Source organism: Chaetura pelagica, unplaced genomic scaffold, assembly GCF_000747805.2.
Source record: "Chaetura pelagica isolate M959 unplaced genomic scaffold, ChaPel_1.0 scaffold222, whole genome shotgun sequence".
Classification (NCBI taxonomy): domain Eukaryota; kingdom Metazoa; phylum Chordata; class Aves; order Apodiformes; family Apodidae; genus Chaetura; species Chaetura pelagica.
Window position 1 is genome coordinate 8,341,874 of NW_009952711.1, and position 21,235 is coordinate 8,363,108.

At 35.1% G+C, this 21,235-nt stretch overlaps 1 protein-coding gene across 1 annotated transcript; it reads right to left on the minus strand.

Moving 5' to 3' along the window:
• Positions 1-6,960: 6,960 nt before the first annotated feature.
• Positions 6,961-19,196, minus strand: COPS2 (COP9 signalosome subunit 2). The gene is made up of 12 exons (XM_009994457.1): positions 19,088-19,196; positions 17,952-18,029; positions 17,246-17,371; positions 15,777-15,866; positions 15,587-15,664; positions 14,569-14,743; positions 13,361-13,539; positions 13,180-13,232; positions 11,494-11,591; positions 9,580-9,662; positions 8,490-8,548; positions 6,961-7,714 (listed from the first exon to the last, which is right to left on the minus strand). Exons 2-12 carry the CDS (start codon positions 17,973-17,975, stop codon positions 7,570-7,572), a joined length of 1,110 nt encoding a protein of 369 aa, XP_009992759.1. The 5' UTR covers positions 17,976-18,029; positions 19,088-19,196; the 3' UTR covers positions 6,961-7,569.
• Positions 19,197-21,235: the final 2,039 nt, after the last annotated feature.

The following is a 21,235-nucleotide window of genomic DNA, read 5'->3' on the forward strand; positions in this document are numbered from 1 at the left end:
CAGCCATTGCAGGGGGGAAACATGAAGACGTGGGGTTTGGCAGCTTCTCTAACATTTCTTTTATTGAATTTGCTGACCTGGTTTTAACTTGTGTTTAATTCTCGCCATGTTCACCGTGTTCACTCCAGGCCGCAGGAAGCACAGACAGAAGCTGGTGCTGCCCAGCACTCCCTGCACGTGTCCATGTGCAGTGCTCTTCAGTGCCTGCTGCCTCGGGTTTCATGGCAATCAGGCATGGTTTATTAGCAGCTCGGTTGATAATGTTTTATCAACATTACCAAATCATGGCAAGGGAAAAAAAAAAAAAATAGACAAAGTGCTTTTGTAAAAGAAATAAGCAAAGGATGTGCTGGAGCAGACTCAGGCAAAATATGTTTATAAAAAGCATTAATACAAGAAGAAGGTTTCTGCTTGATAGAGGTTCTTGTGAGGAATAAATGGCTGAATTAAGGGGGAAAGTAAGCAAGCCTATATCTGAATTTGACAGTTAAACTACTAAAACTGTCTCTACAGAGTTACCTTGCTAGAGCTTCCTAGATTTAACCTTTTGTGAAATTATTTAACTTTCCAGATTTATGTTTATTGTGCTTCGTGAAAATTTGTTTTGCTTTAAAACAATTTTATTTCTTGCATTAGTTCAAGTAATCCCTTTGTGTTTTCTTAAGAGTTGCTCTTAAGAAAAATACCATCAAACCTTCATTTGTGACATAGGCTATTATGAAGATGGCTATTACATTGCACAGGAAGATTTCATCTTGCAAGCAGATGACACAGAGAACTTGTGCAGACTGTCACTGCCTCCTGTGCTATTCCATCCACATCAGCAGGATCACCATCTAAGTGCAATTTTTGCCTAGATGCCTGCAACATTACTTTTCTGTGACTTAAGTTTTCCAGGGGTTGCCGCCAACAGAATTGTAGGTCCCATGGATCATTTGGGAAAGGGAGAGGGTGCAGCTGCAATCCCAGTTGAATTTAACTAAAGGATTTCTAGTAACTTGAGTGAGGACAGTGTTTCACTACAAATGAAGAGAACAGAAGGGCTGCTGCAGCACCCTAATTGATACAGAAACCTCATCATAACTGGAGAAGCTGCAGCAGTTGTACACTTTGTATGCACTTCTCTATCCCAGCACTTTGCTTGGCAAGATTAAATGGTCAGCAGATCTAACACAAGTGTTCATAACCCTAGGAAGACATTTCAGGCTAGTAACAGATTAATCTGAGGTTATGATGTTATGGTCCCAGGTGCTTTTACACAATTACATTTCTTATTTCAACACAAGAAGTCATGAAAGTAAACCTAGGGATTAGGCTGGTTGTATCAAGAGCTTCCAGCTGATGCAATGGAACAGCATGTCATCAGTTATTGATGAACTTCAATGAGATGTAAATCTACAGATAATTATGAAACACAATAATCCACCTAAACGTAATCTCCGTAAATCAAATCACAAACCTCTACTGAGTGAAATGTATTTTATTCCCAATAGCTGGACGTGTTTGCTTATCTGTGCGCAATTAGGTTGACTTATTTAAAACCTAGTCACTTTTCATTTCCCAAGTAATGTGGGAGAACTTGCCTAACTGGACAGAAAACAGTGAAAAAATCCCACTGAAACAACTAGAACAATTGTCTTCTTGTATTAGCACACCAGCATTTTAGTGTGGAATGCAGCTTAATTTGTCCAAATTGGTGCTGACCACAGAATATATATTATGACATTTGCTTAAGAGAGTTGCTGTATTTTTAAAAAATAATGACTCATTATGGCAAGGCTGTTCATTATGAAATCCTTCGTTTGTTCCCAAGATACATACCAACAGAAAGGTCACACTTGAAAGGGCTGTTATGCATACTGAAACAACAATAACAAGAAGTTCTAAGATCTAAATTGGGCAGTGATTAAATAGACATCAGATCTACATAAATCTATACAACATACATAATACACAAAGTCATGCTGGGTGACCTGAGTGGCCACTCGGGTGAAAAGGACTCAAGTCTCCCATAAAATTTAACTCTGTGTTATCACCAAAAAGAAAAACATACCAAAGCTCTCAGAACCAGTCATGTTAGATCCTCTATCCACAGCTATCACAAGTGTACCAGCATATCTAGTTACATCATTGTCATCTTGATCAGGTGTTGTATAAGAGAACTCAACAGTTTTAAAGTCCTCAAGGAAGCCAGAATTTAAAAAAAAAAACCCTGTTCAATTTAAACACACTGGTAATTTCAGTAGCTGGTTCTGAATATTCAGTCCTAAAAGTCCAGTTCAGAAATCTGTCAGTTTGTAAACAATTATTGCTACTTTTTTATTGTAACATGGAGTAAGTAAGTGAATAGTTTGGAAGTAAAAATGATGCTTGAACCTAGTGGGCGCTGACTGTAGTTCTGCTAGTATGTTGTGGGGTTTGTTGCTACATCTGCTGGATAGTGGAGATATCCTTCCTGGATACAATGGAGGACATGGACCAAATGAAGAAGAAAATCTAGGTCGACACAAAAATTAAACATTCAGTCTAAACCAAAGTATCTCAGCAGTATAGAAAGGCACTTCATATCGAATTCAGAATTAAAATAACAGGATTACAAGTGAATCTCACAGCACATGTGGCTACTCATGCATGCTCTTTACTTACACAGGCTATATTTACATCTGGTGGGTAAAGTCCTACCCAAACACCTAAGGATATGATTAAGCAAGTCTCACTGACATGAAGACAGCTTCTTATATTGAAAGCTGAACATACATATAAACATGATCTCACGGGCATATAAATAAGAAATAAGGGTTACTCAGTAACGCCCTCCTCCACCCTGAGGTCTAAGCAGGCTGAGACTGAGCTGGGTGGCAGCACTTGCTGCCTGCATGGGGACCCCAACAGCACCAGCCCCGTTTGGAGGCAGCCAAAGCAAGCAAGGGGAAGAGGCAGCAGGAAAGCAGCTGACTCCAAAATGACAGTTTTACTGGACTGGGACTAAAATCTTCAGCATAATTATAGAAAAAGACAAATGCAAAAATGAAAGTGTATCTTGGCAGATAATACTTGTGTCTGATGTGGGGAGATACAACATGTAGCATCCTGCACAGGCAGCTAAGAGCAGACCCAACAGGGAACATACTGCAATCAAGTGGGAAGGTGACTTGGGAACTAGCCCATAAATCTGAGAATCACAACTCTTGACAGCAACATGCAATTGCTACCTGCCAGCAGCCAGTGTGCCCAGCACTCCCACTGAGAGCAGCTCCGAAGTGGCAGCAGAGCCAACCAGGGCAGATCCTGCCTTGCAATTCCTTGTCATACAGCCAGGAGAGGAATGCTTACATTTACTACATCTAACATTTAGTGTTACACATATAATTATTATAAGGCAAATGCAATTTGCAATCTACCTTTCCACAGATTTAGAAGAATTCAAGGTGGCCATAATCCTGTCAATATCTTAATTAACACTTAACTATGACAAGCTGGAATGTAGTATTCTAACTGGTTCTAAAAAATACTTTTAGCACTTTGAAAATAATAATGTAACAGCTAAACTTTTAAAGTCAGTATTAACATCTAAATATGGACATTTAGTTCAAGGAACTGCTGTATTATTGAGAAAGCCAGGGGTACTCTCCAGGGTGATGTAATTTTAATCCATACATATGCAGTTCCTGCTCAAGTAAATTAATTCACCACTCCTCAAAAAAAAGGTACATGTGAAAATACAATCTTCAAATACGGACAATGTTTTATAACTGACAACTGAGTAATTACAAAATCAGTGTTTATTGACAGACTATAATTTGAGTATCTTCATTATAGTAATTCCGCCAGGTGCATTTCAGCTGCCTTGCCTTTCCTGTTTCCTTTTGTTACTCAGTGTATTTCTAAGCCTATTTAAAATTAAAATAGAATCCTTACTATATCATGGTTTCAGATCTAAGCCTTTAGAGAAGGACTTTGAGATAAGAATGCATTCCTCCAAAGTATGTTTTATAAGTAATAATAATGAAAAAACTCTAAAATGCATGCAGACATAGCACCCACATTCTCCCAGATTTCATTTGCATGATGTTCAGTTTTAATGCATAAGCTGCCAACAGCTTAAAAGAGGGGTTTATATATACACAGCTTAATCAGTATTGTCATCTTACATAAGATTACAACAGCCATTAAAATGTTCTTTTGCAAACAGTGTTACTGGAACTAGGTAAGATGCCAGTTTGTCTTCTACCAACAGCAACAAAAGGTATATAGAAATATCCAGAAAGCTGTGGAATTCATAGCTCTGACAATTAATGACAAGTGCAGAAATTTAATGATTGGAACTGAGATTGGACAATGGAGTGAGGCTGCTTAGCATTTCTTGGAACAACCTGCAGTGCAATCATCTCGTTGGGGGTGGGGAGGGAAGGGGGAAGAAATCACGTCACGTTCACCCTCTTCCAACTGCTTGTTCACTTTTCCTGAGGAGGCAGAAATGACACTGGAGCTAGGTCTTCCAGGGACTAAGTGGGCTGTAGCAGCTATTAGCAATTTCTGCTCCAGTGGTATGACAACACAGCTCCTCCATACTTCCCTGCAGACAATTCTCATCTTTCAGGTTAAGAATTATGAGAACTCAGAAAAGGGGTAGAATCCCTTAGGGATTATATACATCTTCACTATGTGCCTAGAGCACAGATGCTAAGGCACTGTATGCATGAGTAAAAACTAAAGTATGCCAAAACACTCATCATTTTATTAGAGGTAGACTGAAACTTCCATGATCTAAAAACACATTGCTAGCCCTCACTACTTAAACTAGTAGTCCTTCACTAGTTGGACTTGTCCCACTAGAATTAGTCCTTCACAACAAAAAGATAAAACAAGGGGACTAGATGGATAGGACAAGTTTTACTGCAGTATTCCCATTTCCTTCTTGAAAAATCCATACACCTCCCCAGCAGACACAGCTGGAATGGGAAAGGTTACATCAGTTACAACAGAAACATTCGAGACGACTTTTTTTTTGTTTTGTTTTTAAAGTGATACTAAGTTTACAAACAGTTCTGGTTTTCCCTCCTATAGAAGGGAGTAGTTGTTCCTTCCCACAGAAAGGGTGGCAGGAAACATGCTGAAATAGCTGTCACTGCCCCCTGTCCCCATGGGAAGGAGATCCTTAAAATAGCTGTCACAGTGCCTTGTCCCCACGGGAATAAGAACCTTGCAAGATTGGCTAGCCAAATTAAAGTCTCTGGATCTGTAGATAAGGGTCCCAATTACTGTGCAGTATTATTAAGTTAAATTTCACACCACCAGATCTTAGTGGAATTTTCAAAGTAAAACCTTATGTTCTACATCATGTCATTGTAAGGAAACGAAATACAAACAATGTGCTTTAGTCAATATTATCTAGAGATTTTATGAAGGAAAAAACTTTGCCATTGCTTAAAAATAAGTTTAATTTATATTTTGTCATTATTTTAATTAAGTGGATAAATTAGAAACACCTATTGGTACAAATATGCATTTGTGAAGGAGAAAAGCTCACCCAAGATTCACCATCATGCTACTCATGCAACATATTAAGATTTACTGTGTGAACACTAGGAAAAAAAAAATCACTTGCTTTGGCAACTGCAGAGCAAAATCATTTTCTAAGGGACATAACTATCCTTCAGATGAAAGTTAATTTTATCCTATTTAATTATACTCTGTTACCAATTTAAATCCTGCCCTAGAACATTGAGTTTACCATGCTGTCTTGCAGGTATGTGATGGACATGTGTAATTTATTAGGATTTTTCAGTATATTTAAGGTGATGTTAATTGCTACATACATATTTTTCTTTCTACTGTAACAATGACTGTCTGTGACACTATTTTGTGCACCATTACACCATACCCTTAGGTTTAATATTTGAGTACTTGTCCTTATGGAAGAAGTGACCCAACAAAATTCCTTCTACATTTCTGAGACTTGCAAGAGAATTTCTGTCAGCTCCACACCAAATGTTACAGAAAGAAAAGTTGCTTTTGTCAATGCTGCAGCTCTGTATTTTAAATTGATCTGATCATCCCAACGGGCATGGAAGGCATGTGCCTACTATGTAGTAGGACTTTGGGACTTGAGTAGCAGCTCTGAAGGGACTAGAATACAATTAAACATTTGGGACAGAACAGATTTAATTATTACTGAGGTCACTGTCCCTAGTCCCCACTCTACACAAACAGTATCTTTTTATATACACTAAATTTGGCCAAAAAGATGGCAGATTAGGCAAAGAGAGATAACAACCTTCCAGTACTGAAGGGGGCCTACAGGAAAGCTGGGGACTTTTTACAAGGGCTTGTATCGAGAGGACAAGGGGTAATGGATTAAAACTGGAAGAGGGTAGATTTAGGTTAGACATTAGGAAGAAATTCTTTAGTGTGAGGGTGGTGAGACACTGGAGCAGGTTGCCCAGGGAAGCTGTGGATGCCCCATCCCTGGAAGTGTTCAAGTCCAGGTTGGATGGGGCTCTGAGCAACCTGGTCTAGTGGGAGGTGGGGTTGGAATTAGATGATCATTAAGGTGCCTTCCAACCCATACCATTCTATGAATCAGGGTCTGCATTTCTATTCCCAGGGTACTGCTTGGCAAACCTGTACTCTTTAAGTACTAAAATTTAAAAAATTAGCATATTCCTGAGAAATGCCAAATACCCACCAACATCAGCTAGACAGGACTGATAATAGTCTGGTATCTTGCAAGATAAAAGCCAGTTAGCAAGACTGCTAAATGTTAGCTTTTAGACCCTCTAGTATTTACGTTCAACTATGTCAAGTGAAAAAAAAAAATCAAGAAAAAACTAAAACCAGCACACATACCAAGGTTTCAACTTAAAACCTCTTCATAAGTCAGGTGAAGATGAAGTAATACTTATTTTAAGAACAACAGTAAAAATCAAGTATAATGAAAGCACATCAAGAAACAAACTCTACAATTTCTGAACTGCGCTGTTTATTTTGCTGCTTGAACCTAAGTGACAGTATGCACTGTCATTATGGGGTGTCTTCTAAACCTTTACTACACTGCAGGTACAGAAATATATGGACACATTTTTGGAAAACTGACATTTTGCAAAATGCAGCAAACATTTCAATTTATACATGGGAACAGGAAGTGTTCAAAAGGGTATGCATTTCAAGTTATTGCAGGTTATTTCTGTGAGAGAATTTCTGCAGGTAAAACATGTTTAAATTTAACCAACGGTAACGTGTCAGTGTATTTAAAATCATGACAAAAATCTTCTCTCTGGTCACGAACTGCCCTTTGACAAACTACTAGGATGTTGTATGTTTAGGGCAAGATGTCAACACAGCATAAATCCCATAGCATTTTGGTTTTCTTCTGGAGATTAAAGCTGTTTTTTTCTTGGGATAAATGCAGCAGCAAAACACAAACCAGCTGATCAAAAAAGCACTTCTGCCATAACTCCAATAATTTTAGGGCACACCAACCGACAGTAGTTTTGCCATTCCCAGTTCTTTTAAGGTTTACATCACTGCACTGTTTCCTTAAGTACGTTTGTAAAAGCTTGTTTTCTGTTAGGCCAGCTTGCTGACTACAGCCTGGTTGAGAGAATTTAGTTGGTTGGTCCATTTATCTAACGCAGTATAACGTGCACCACCTCTCTTCTGATGATCCAGTTCTAGGAGCTGGTTGACTTGATCAATTCGGCCATGTATAGTGCTAGAAGTAAATAAATGAATAACTATAAATTGCTAATGCACATGGAAATAGAAGCTAACAATAATTCAGAGGTTAAATAAGAGGCCTTTTTATACAAGAGAGACACAAAGTCTATTTCAGAATTCAGCACTTCTGTAATATATTGTCATGGGTAGGACTGCCCACTTAGTTGTCAACATGATTGGAAATCAAATTAACTAATTCATTGTGCAACGCATAAATTACCTTCCTAGCTATGACCCACATGTAAAGTCTAAAGCAATATGAGGTAATCAATTCTTGAACGGCAAGGAATAATGAGCTAGGGAGACTTATGTAAAATGAAATTAAAATATAAACCCAAGTATGGATTGTATTTTCCTAGTAGATATAACAAGTTACCCTCATTTAACAAAGGGTAGTTAAGGTTTTCCTGTCAAGGAGAGAAGACAACTAATTTGTAAACTTGCAAATGTACTTGAGAATATACATGGATATAAGCAGCAATTACTAAGAACAACAATTTTCATAATTTCATAATAATTCAAGTAATTTATTATGTAATTCAAAACTAAAATAAAAACATGCCATTCCATCTTTCTCTAATTTTCTTGGCTCACATCTTACAAATATACTTTATTGCCAAGCAAATCCAAATAAAGCCAGCACCATTACCTTTCAGTTCTAGAATCAATCATTATTGTCACAATGAACAAAAATATTGTTTTGATGTTTCTTGTACACTGTCATTATTTTAAAGTAATCAAAGATCAGTAATCACAAGTAAAGTACATACTTATCCAATATGCACTGCACAAGCAAGCTTTCCACATCAGCTACATCTATGTTTAACTCCTAAAAGAAAAACAAAACTCATTATGCTGCTACTCTGTTTTGCATCAAATCCTTCCAGTTATTACTCTTATACAGAATTTGGTTTAATTCATATTTCTTACTTCAAAAGTATTAATTCAATAATGATGTATGAAGCAAAAGAGCTTCACCCAAAGTACATGTGGCCAATGATCAAGAGATCAGTAACCTCTCAAAAAAAGCCTGAAGAGACTTAAGCAAAATATTTGGAAGCTGACTTACTGGGAAAGGGGGGAGGAAGGGAGATGGGGGGAAACCATAATTAAACCTTACGGAATAAAATAAGACCATAATTATCAGAAAATAATGGATCTATACTCAAAACCATTTAGAAGGCTAGTTTCACCTTCTGGTGCAATCAAGTTCTACAAATGTTAAGGCCAGCTTAAAATCAAAAGTATGCAGAGTATTCTCATTAAAGAGAATTTAAGGATAAAAAACAGGCATCTCTAATACTTCATGATGTATTTTGGAATGCTTTGAATTTTTCCAAGAAAAATCACAGACTCACAGGAGATGGAAACAGTCATCTATTGTCACTGGTTTTTGATTTTGTCCTTTCAGGATTAGGGGACAAAATCAGTGATTCTAGTATAATGGTTGGTTTGTTCTATTACCACAGTTCTGTAACTTGTGCAACACAGACATCTGAAGGTATCTTTTGAAGAAAAGGAATTAAAATTTGGATGTTTATGTTGATACAATTTACATTAATTACATTTTAAATTATACAAATTTCACTTTATATATTTGCCTTCAGAAAAGTGTTTTTCTACAGCAAGTAGAATATGGTAATTGAATATTTTAGATGTATATCATAGCATATATTATAAAAAGCACTGTAACGACACTTGAAATTTATATTTTTGCACTGCAAAGCTGCCAGCAGCGCTTCAGTACTACTTTATAGTTTATATTTTAGGTGTTCTATTTCTGGAAGCACTGTATTTATTTAAGAGCTTTTATTCACAATTCACAAACATAAGCAAATGCAATGCTCCACTGACACATACCTTAGAAATAAAAGGAATATGTATTCTTGTGTAAGGCTTAATTAATTTTATAAGCACTTGTGTTCTGATGTTTCGCAAAAGCTCTGTAAGGGAAGAAAAAAAATACTGTAAAAATAACAGTACTGAAATAAAGTTGCAATACAGTTCCATAAAAGAAGTTATCCTAATACCATGATCATTTAAGGTAGTAATTCAATGAGGTCGAGAAGCACAGCAAAATAGATACTTTTTGTTTGTTTGTTTTTTTACCAGGAATCCAAGCAATATGTAACTCTGAAGATGGACAGAAAGAGTAAACAATTGTTTAAACATGAAACAACGTATTATCTGGTAAAAATTTAAATTATTCAAACTAACTGGGCAAATAATAATACAGATTATTGCACAGTATGTCTGCCCCTCTTAGTTTATGGCTGGAATGCTTGTCTTCTACAAAAGTGAAAATAATTATTCTTCAGGCTCTAAAACTTAAGTCTGTGTGCATTTAACTTCATGGGGAATATTCACATTTTAAGTTAAAAGATCAGGGCCTAATGGTATAATTATGATGAAGAACTGAAGTTCTTCAGTTCTGAAGAACTGAAAACAGAGTCTGCATGAACTGACTGGTTTTGCTTATATAAGACAGTACAGCCATTGTTTTAGAAATGTTTACATTATTAAAGAAAATCTGGAGAAAACTAAAGCATAAATCACAATTGTAAATTAACCGAAAGACAGCGACATCCATTTTTACCTAACTAGTCACACAAGGTCTGTTTATATAATAAAAAATAATACTGAGGAACAGATTATGTATCTCAATAAAACTAAGGAGATTAAAACAATGAGGGAAGGTATGTAAACATTATAACCACAAATAAATATTCTCTATCACTACAGAGTGAAAAGGATGAGAATGTCTTTTTTTTTTCCCCTCTGGATATCATTAGCAGACAACTATCACATAAGGGATGAAACTCAAATTCTCTTCAATCCTTTGATTCAACTGTCCTCCTTCTCTTGCCTTTCATACTTTGTCATACTTTCTTCCTTAAGCATCCATCTCTCTGACCTTACAGAGTCTCCACACAAGACTTTGAAGCTTACCAGTAGTCCACATGTAACAGCAGTAGAGGGGTTATATTTAGTTTCCCCTGCTGTTTGCCATGTTCGCTGTTATAAACAGAAGGGTAAGAAAAGCAGGTCTCTGGATTTAACTGTTTTCTTTCATGTAACTATCCAGCTCAATGACCTTGAAATGCCATGGTAAGCCCTACTCTTGATGAAAACAGTAGTTATCTGGAAAACTGGACACTATATTCAGGTAAAGTGACTTGTAAATTTTCAGATACATGACAAATTCAGGGAGAAACTCTGAAGGGCATGTATTAATGTGTTCCTCTGTTCTATTGAGTATATGTACTATAAAGCCAAATATTGTTTCTCAACATATACATTATAATTCTGAATCTTGCTACATATTTTATTACTACACATTTATTAATGCAACCTTCATTACAGTTGCCACATATTTTGTTTTTAATCTGAAGCAGAAAATAAACCTTATAAACCAGCAGTCAGCTAATTGTTGAGACTGACACAGCCTGTAGGAGTAAGGGGTGTCTTTGCTAATCCTTCCAGTGTAAGAAAAAAACCACAATCAAAATAGTCTGTGCCTAATACCACTATAGATATTATCTTAGAATATCCACTTTTGTGAGAACTTTCTCCATCATTCCTGCAATTCTTGGCAGTTACTCTACATGCCTAGACATACGTTGGTCTTGACCAAATTCTAAAGAACTTGGAAACAGTAATTAATTACAAAGAACTCATACTGCCAAGAAGAAAATAAACCATGGCAAAAAACCCCTAAAAACAAAAGGAGTTTACCAAGTAGTGAAAAAAGATAAAAATAGTTTGAAAAAATACCTTCAATGTGCTCCCTTATGAAGGGATCATCCATGATGTTGCTGTGATTTGTTTTCAGAATCTTCTCAAATTCAGTGATGTCATTATTCTGATAGGCACTTCAGAAAGCACAAGAAACTAAATTATTATGTTTGAAATATGAACAGGCTCATAAGATGGTGTTCTATATCTTCCAAAAAACCCTGTATTAACTGTTGGTGGCAATTATATTCAGAACCTCTATAAGGAAAAACTATTAAAAAATGAGATGCAGCAGAAATTACTTTTCTCAAAAGTTTAATTATTTACATTTAATTACTCCACAAGTGCACAAATTGTTTTTAAACTGATGAAAAAAAAAAAGTAATCCTTTATTATCAGTAAAATGGGAAAAAAAGAGAGGTGTTAAATTGAAGGTAGAACTTGAGGGGTTCATAAATGTAGTTATATGAGTAGAATGGACTGTATCACATGAAACTAGTACATTTTACTTCATAATTAAAAAGAATTTTGGCTAAGTATATTTTACAGTTTATTCCAGAAGTATTTTTAATCACTATGTAAAACATTAATGTTCCCAATGCAGAGTGTAGGAAAAAGTAAAAATATAATTGTAATATTTGGAATTGATTTCTAACTTCTGCATATTTCTAATCTACACTGCTTTAATTGCATTATTAATTTTAAAGAGGCAGTTATACTCAAATGTCAAGATAAGTTACATAGATTTGGAATATGAATAAAATCAGATTGGGTAAGGCCATCTGTAGTTCCTTCTGCCTCAAATTCACATGAAACTATGCCAGTGAAGTAGAAAAGATGTGTCTGAAATAAATTATTATTTGAAACAGTCACTTAATAAACTGCCAAGTAACATATTAATCATGAACATCCTCACTTTCAGAACCAATTTGTATGCATACAATGATGCAGCACCATAGCAATATCAGAGCAAGGTTCATTCCAAAGGAGATCAACTGTGTATTTCAAAATGTTAGCAGGCATTTCTTCTTAGGTAATGAAAAGGTGGGAAAGCTTTTCCTCTGCATTGTTAATTTTTTTCACTTGAGAAAGCAAAGGCAGGATAGAGTGGATGGAACAGGTTAGCCTCAAAGCACAGTACACAAACTGCCTCAGTTCATCAATTTATTTTGGCTGATGAACTTAATGCACTCAAAGTTCTCACATCATAGCTGCCTCTAAGAGATAATGAAGCCTTCTTTTGATTTTCACATTTGTTTGGAGGTTAGGGGAGATCTTTTGAGAGTTCCATTTCATATTCCTAAATAATGAAACAACTTTAATAATCATGATATGCATCCAATTATTCCATTGCCTTTGGTATGTCAGTCATCTCAGTTTCTTACATATAATCAGCCAAACCCTAAAGACAGTTGCAGTACAAGGTTGGACAACTTGATTTAAGGCAAGAAATGAGTTTTTTTGCCACTGCATAAGAAATTCAACATAGAGGAGGATAAACACATGTTTCTGTACCCCTAACTGGTAGAGTGTATAGATACTTAGGTATATCATAGTCAAGAAGTTTCTTAAAAAACAAAAAATCTACAAATATCTGCCCTATATTTACAAAATAACCATGTTTGCTGTGCAGAGAAAAGCCATCCCTAAAAATATTCAATTTCTGGTTTGTAAACGAGATCTTTTTAATTTTTGTTCTCTTCTCCAGAAAAATTAAAATCTTACCTTACTAAATTTGTCATTGCTAGAATCTCTGGATCATTTTTGTATGGTTTCGCCTACACAGAACAGAAAGCACAACAGGCATGTTTATATTTTAAGTATTTTTTTTTCCATTTTAATCTTTTGAGCAATTTCCATATCAATTCAAAAAAAGGAGGGGGAAAGGAAAAAGGAAAAAAAATACCTCCTGAGAGTCAAATGGATTTATTCCAGATTTCATAAGCATATTTGCTAAGACCAAGTATTTTAAGCAAGTAGTTCTTCTGGGGCTCCCTGATTCATCATAATTCTTGAAAGCTTCAAAAAAATCAGTATGTGCCTTTTCAAACTCTCCTTCTCTTAAGTGCATTTTGCCTCCACATTCTGAAAAAGAGAACAGAGATGAAGAGAAAAGAAACACTGCATGCTTGTTGCTGACTACAATAATTGTACTCAGAAGTTCCATGCTATTTCTAAATAGATTACTGAAATACTTTTAGGAATATTTTCATTCTCTGAAATTGCTAGAAAAACAAAAAAAAAGCATTAGGGCCTTCACATGCAGCATTGCCATTTGAATAAACCCATTCCAGAGAAGAAAAAACAAAACCCAACCCACACCAGAAATCTAAAAGAACACTAATCTTCTCAGCCAGTAATTATTTAAACCTTATGTTAAAATACTGCAAAACCTGAAATGGAATGTATCTCCATTTCAAAGGCAAAAAACTTCCCTATCTGTTGAGCAAAACCAAAAAATAAAATTGAGAAATATAAATAAATAAATAAACTCTCTATCTCCTTTTATTTCTGAAGTACCCACTGCAGCCTGATTGTCTGCGGAAGTCCCTACACCAGAGGAAGAAGGAAGGCTCAACAGTATTCTTGAGAAAGTTGTTTTTCAAGATCAGCAGCATGTTTCCACTATAATCCATCACTATGGATAATTAAGAATATTTTCAAACACATCTTAAAGCCCTTCAGTTCCTGATGAACTTTACTGAAGCAAGACATAAAGCTCTCCTGTCAAGCCTTTGTTTTTGTGCTTTGCAAATGCCTTTGCATTTACCCTTTGTTGCCTGCCATGGTGTCAAATAGCTCAAATCTTCCTCTTGTTCTTCTACTGCTTCTCTCCTACACTATGTGTATCCAACTGTCCTGCCCTTCCGAGCAGCACAACTGGTACCCAGGCACCAGAACAACTGAGCTGAAATCCTACAGGAGGGAAACATGAAATGACAAGGCTGCAGCCACTGCATTAGTTATCCTCTATTACCATATGGTTTGTCTGACTCTGAATCTACAGGATCCTCTGTCTTTATGGAGGGAACTGGAAAAAACATTAATTATCAGATTTTCATAAAATTAACCTATGCAACAGAAGTTAAAAGGAAAAATTCAATATTAACTTGCCTCTAATAACTCCCATGATCAGTGGATGAGGAATGGCTGACTTGATGTGCAATGACTGTTCATATAGTGCTTTAAGCTTTTTGTTATTTTTCTGTGCTGTATACATTTGAATTTCCAAAGCATAGATTTCCAATAGCTGAGTACCTTTTTTTAGATCATCTTCTCCATCATCAGTCTAGGATAGATTGAGTAATAAATACTGTGAAATTTTAATAGAACAGCAATTTCAGTTTTTTACTAGTAAAAAAGTAATTACCAATTACTCTCATCAATTTTCTGTCAGAAAATAAGGATATTCCTAAAACTTAAAATTTTTTACATAAATATTAACATTTAACATAATACTCAAAAAACTTATCACAGGCTGACGTTTTAAGCCCTTTATTAAAGTTAGTATTTTTGTTTATTGAAATGCTTTCCTCAGAACTTTGCCCTTTCCTCTTTTCCATGTTCCTTAAACCACACTCTCAGTATATAAATGCAGTGACTGACACACACAGACATATAAAATACATACGACTCTTCTGATGTCTACAACAGAATCATTTCCCAAATATTTGTAACTCATTTTCCATGCTGAAGGAAGAAGAGGGCGACAAAAGAAAAGGGGACACAAACAAACACAGCAGGCAGCATGGCTAGGTTTTTTACCCCCTTTCCAAATGGGAAAGTAGCAACTCTACTTTCAGTTTTGAGTAAAGCTCTCTTGGAATCTTCACTATATTTTTAAATAAATGTCTATACATTATAAATTATTTGTATGTTCTTCTCATCCTCACACCTGACTAAAAGGAAACTTCATCAGCAGTTGTGGATAATTTTAAAAAAATAATCCTTAAATGAAAAAATAAAACACTTTTTTTTGTTCATGTTATCAAACAGATAAAAAACTAAAGCTAGCACAGTATTTCTTCACTCTGTACTAAAGCTCAGCAACAAACCTCAAAGGCCAACAACAGATATGAAGAAAAAATCAGCGTTGTTTACTAAGCTACAGTGATTTAGAATATAAAGATACCTGGCATGACTGATGCAGCTGACGCAAAATCTTTTGTAACTTTCCATATTCTTCTCGTTCTAAATATAATTTCCCAAGCTGTAATGAAAAAAAAGTTCAAGCACTCAGGTCTATTAAGATTTCATAATTATAATTTATAAGATTTAGCTAAAGGTGTCACAAGCAAAAAACAGTAAGTTATATATTTTACCTTTGTGTTTGTCTTAAACCACAATCTGTCATTCTTAGCATCTTTCAGAGCTTCAAGTGTTGTTTCATAGAATTCCTGAAGCAAATCCATCTGACATAAAAAATCAGAATTCTATAATTGTAAACAGCAAATTTGTACCTGTTAATAAAGTCAACCTGAACAAACTAAAAGTGCATGCTTGAAGTTCAAAATAAGAAAGGTATCTGCATCTTACTTGAATGTCTGCTTTTAACTTATTCAAAGCTTCTAAAGTAACAAAACTAAGTACATGTGCTTTTCTTACATAAAATAGGCATAATTACAAAATATTCACAGTTTAAGATTTACAGCTTTCTATCAGGCTAGTGAAAAAGGAAAGCCATCTTGTACAAGGCCACCTTATATAACCAAGTAATAAAAGTGTTATATTGTGTAACAAAAGACAAATACAGGCAACATCGCTCCTACGTAAAAGAAAAAAATATTATTTACATATTAAAAACAAAATGCAATTTCCAAAATGAGATAAATGGTCAAAGGAAAAGATGCTTCCTCCTTTCTATACTACCAATGTTACATGAAAGAATCCTTTTCAGCACATCAAACTGTTTCTTTGCATAAAACCTGAAAATACACCATCCAAAATGGAAATCAAAGTGCTGAGTGTGACTTGAGAGCTGCCTATAGTCATTGTTCTTCTACAGATAACAAATCTGTGGCTATACAGACATAGGGTTTCAGATTGCCCCTTCAGGTCTGGCTCCAACTGCATTTAGACCAAACACACTGATCTCTGCCAACAAGACAGTCCTTTATACGTTAAAATGAAACCATCATTCAGCTATTAAACTTTCATTTCCTGTGCATGGCAGGACAGGAAGGATTGTGATAATGAATCACTAAAGTCATCACTAAAGACCAGTGATCCTCCATATGCAGGTGCTACTTCCAGGTACTAGTTAGGGGAGCTTTCTACTCTCTGTAAAGCTTCTACAACAATACAAAAGAAAATGAGGTGGGCTGAGTATCTAAGAACAAGTGCCTAGCCTGCACAGTGCACTCAAAGACAGGCAGTATTTAACACCAACACTTCATTGCAAAGTTTTTCAAAGATTCCCCTCTCCCCCACAAAGTAAAAAAAAAATAAAATTGTTTAATTACAAATTATATTTGAGAAGGCATTTACAGTGTGTAGGTACTAGGATAAAAAGAAGTATTTACTTATTAGCATAGGAATTCCAGGTAAATATTGCCCAGAAATGACAAATTCATGAAAAGCTATGCATGTTGATAGAATCCATTAAATATATTTATATACATATCTATAAATATGGGAAATATATTTTAACATATGACAAAAAATTAATACTGCAAATGTTCTTCATTTAAGATCAAAAACCCCAAAACTAGCAGACTACCAGACACAAAAGGGTCCACAGTTAAAAATGCAAAAAGGAAAACCATTAAGATGAAAGAACTGATCATCTAACCTGCTTGGAAGTAGAGATATAATCAAGAATAGAATTGATGGATTTTTCAGAGTAATTTCTTGTAACTGCACTCCGTATGTAGGTCAATAGCTGTTTATATCTGTTCATCATTTCAGGAAAGTTAGTCTAAAAGAAATGCAAAATTACATTATATTTTTTGTTTTCATGATTAAAAACTGAGTTCTGTCTTGCAAATACACATACAGAAAAGAAAGAATAACAGAAAGACTATGCAGTAGTCATTACTGCTAGGAACTTTAACATCATAATTTTATTCATAAGCAGCAGAATCAGGAATAACTTCAGCAAGAAGTATGGAATAGACTTCTGAAGTATTTGTCTCAATGAAGGAAACAAGAGTTGGCTAGAAAACTATTAAATGGTTGCATATGTAGGATATACATTTTGCACCAAGTTGTTCTTTCTGGTGAAATACACATATGTAGAAACATGACCAGTTTCAATGGCATGATACCTCAGGATAGCAAGGACTGACTCAAACTGTCAGAGGGTTTCTGCTGACTACATCAGCTCATTTGCATCCATTTTGCCTTTGACTTGCAGCCCTGACATGTCTGTTAGCCATTAAAGGCTGCAAAAGGCAAGTTCTCGCAGATTTAGCCATAATTTACAATAATAATTTAAGATCTCTCAATCAAATACATGTTTATGCCATTTACTCTTGAGTAAAAGCTGGAATTCCTACCAATTTAAAGTTTATTTTAATCATCTGTTTCAGAGCTTTGAATCCCCATTCTCCTTTTTCACCTTCGAGCTCCAAAACCTGAAATAGAAGAATTTTTTAAACAACATTTATAGAAGCTTTATTCAAACTTAAATTGATTTGCATCTTGTTTAAAACATACCTATCCCATACCCACTTCCCCCCTGGCTTTGTTCCTTACAAAGTAATGTTCTACCTTGCCCTGTTCTTCAATTTTACTCTTCCTTGATATTACTGAGAAAAAAAAATTACTCAGAGAGGGGTATGTATCTTACCAGTTTTCAGAACTTGGCTCATGTAGGGAAGGTGAATTATTATGTATAGATCTTTTTGTTGCTGTTGCCTAACACCAACCACTGAACTTGAATGCTGCTCCATAAATACACCTACACAAAAAAGTTGTAACACCCCCCGCAAAACTGACTCAACCCACCTGTTGACTAAATTAGTAAAAAAATTATACTTCTTAATTACTATATTTTCTTCACATTATCAGAAAGGTTTCTATGCTTTAATGTAACATAGTTAAGGGAGTGTTTTGTAAGTAAAAATTTCAGATTTTTTTTCTCAAGTCTTGTATATACTACTGTTATACACTATAAATAAGCCAAAAGGTGGAAAAAAATTGATTTTTTTTCTTTAATAAGTTACATCTAATATATTGCTTTCTGGTGGCAGTGTGCAAATATTAAAAATTTGAAACTGACATGAAGAAACTGTGTCACTCAGTACTTATACATTGAAAGCTTTGGAATCAGCAAACCAAATCTAATACCTTATATGAGACACTAGAGAAAACACCATTTCATTTTTAAAAACAAATCTATCTGGCTCCTATACACATGAAAACAGACTTAGGACAGTTTAACTTAGTAAAATTCTGAAGATTGAAAACTCAGTTCTGCAATAAAAAAGGACTATTCCATGTCCTATTTATAGTCCCTACAAACGATCCCAAAAGGCAGTCCAGCCAGAAGTCTAAGTTGTCCAGAGATAAACCTAGCACATTAATAAGCCAAAAATATAAACATTACTCTTAAAATTCCAGAAAGTAACTCAAATGGTAATCAAATAAATTTGAGTGAATATAAAAATAAGAGAATATAAAGACAGAAAACCTTCTGAAAACTGCTTAATGCTGCTTTGGGATCATCTTCCTTCAAAGCTTTGGAATTGTAGTACTGATTTTCCAGATCCACATTTGGTTCAGAATTGCTGTCCTCAGAATACTCCTACATTTTAAGGAAAAAAGAAAAAACAAGTAAAAATCAGATGGAAAAAAAGAGCAAGGTTCAGAGCATCTAATATTCTGCAGGAAATTGATAAAACACAGTATGACATGTTGCTCATACTGACATGGAATGCTTCTGCATTACCAGAAAATCTTCACTTTCAGAGCATGTAATAGGGATGGACTCTGATGATGATTTCATCTCTCCATTATTAGGTCAGCTGTCAACACATTTCTTTTTGGATTAATGAACTCATAGCTCTACCAGCTTCACCTATATGACAAGTACAGACTGTATTATTAAAATTTTGCCAATTTTGGTCTTTAAGGACAGATGCTTAACAGCCTATGTCATTCTTCTGTGGGGGAGAGAACATGTTGGCCACTTATCTTCTAAAAGGTGCTCTATGATATGTCCCTTGCTGTCCACAGAAAAGACTGTGGCTGAGTTGCAACACAAGTAATGATCCAGCAATGGGGGATATAAAATGCTTCCATGAATCTCTCTGTAACCTGCCTTTTTATGCTGTAATGATTCACACTTGTCCAAGGAAATGAAAAAAAATAATAATGATGGTAACACCAGCTGCTTCTGTGCTGAGAAGCAGGAGATGATTGAGAAAATGCTAAAGATAGTGCCAGAGAAGCTAGGGTGGGGCATAGGCACAATAATTTAATCAAATACCCATCATGTACAGTAGAACCAAACAAATTGAAGAATTTCCTTCTACCAATTATTACTTAATTCAAAACAATACAAAAAAAATACTGAGGCTTTTTCTGATGAAAAAAGCCTGAAGTATTTTATCTTCCCTGAATGTTGCATGTCTGAATCACAAAACATTAATAAAACTCAAATAATAATTTAATTGAAGGCGTACACGAGTCTGCATGTTCATATTTGAGGTTCATACCTTTGCATTTTCAAGCCAACTTCTCCCCACAGAGTGCTTAGCTGTATCAGGAGGTGAACTGTTGAACAGACTGTTTAATTACTGTTGTCAAAGTAGCCTTCCCTTGTAACAATATGAACAATTCATAGTCAGGTGCCTGTCTTGAAGATGAAATTACTATTATATTTCTTCATCTGCTACATTTATTCTTTTTTTCATTCATATATTGCTAATATTAATGGGCTCTTTCAAAACCATGGGAAGGGATCAAAAAAACACGAGGCAAAAGCAAACTTCAAATTAGCTTTCTTCCCTAAAGTGCAAGCACATCTTACAAAGTTCAGGTTTTATGAAGTTCTAATAGAAAAATTAATTATGGGAGCTCACAGCTAGCCCATATTATATCAAAGATGGTTGCTGAGACACTTATCCTTCAACCTGCTAATCTTTTTTGCTACATGTAGTAAAGTTGCTCATGTACGTATTTATTTATACTCACACTAAGCATTAGTATTTTGTGAGATTGTGAACTTAAAAGCCTAACGAATGCCACAGACCTGTTTTCTGAATTCCCATAGAACTAGAAAACTTAATATCGGAAACTGCAAACAAAAAAGGAAGCAAGTATCTTATTTCATTGGGCAGGCTTTCATTTTGGGTAGCTTGTTTTCATAAACCCTTCACAGTATTGATTGATAAAGCTGCTACAAGAACATGCACTTGATGTCAACAGTTGTAAAGGTATCAGACACCTTATGAAGATAGAGGCTGCCAAAGCTTAAACAGTGTAGGAAATAAGATACATGTAATCAGCTGATGTCTTGTTTATACTGAGTTTGAACAATGGAGGATATTTTTGGCAGAAGTATCTATTTCTCAAGATAAAAGGAAAGTAAATTAAATGAATTAATTTTAGGAAGAAATGTGCTCTGTCAGCCTAAAGCCAGAAACATCAGAATTTTCATCTTAGCTCTAACACTGATTCTGGATGTCAATTCATGCAAGAAGCCTTTTTTCAGATTGTTGAGATTTTTCTCAATGCTACTTAAATATCCCAAAAATCTATTTTCTTAATATGATTAATACATAATAGAGAAGGTGAAAAGCATCCAGTTCTCCCCACCTATATCTGGTCTTAACAT

Excerpts from the sequence above, each read along its gene's own strand:
- COPS2 (XM_009994457.1), bottom strand. The coding sequence starts at position 17,975 with ATGATTAAAATAAACTTTAAATTG. Across the intron at positions 13,540-14,568 it reads GATCATGGGAGTTATTAGAG|AATGTGGAGGCAAAATGCAC; the intron begins GCAAGTTAATAT and ends TCTCTTTTTCAG. Across the intron at positions 7,715-8,489 it reads GTGCAGTGCATATTGGATAA|CACTATACATGGCCGAATTG; the intron begins GTATGTACTTTA and ends ATTTACTTCTAG.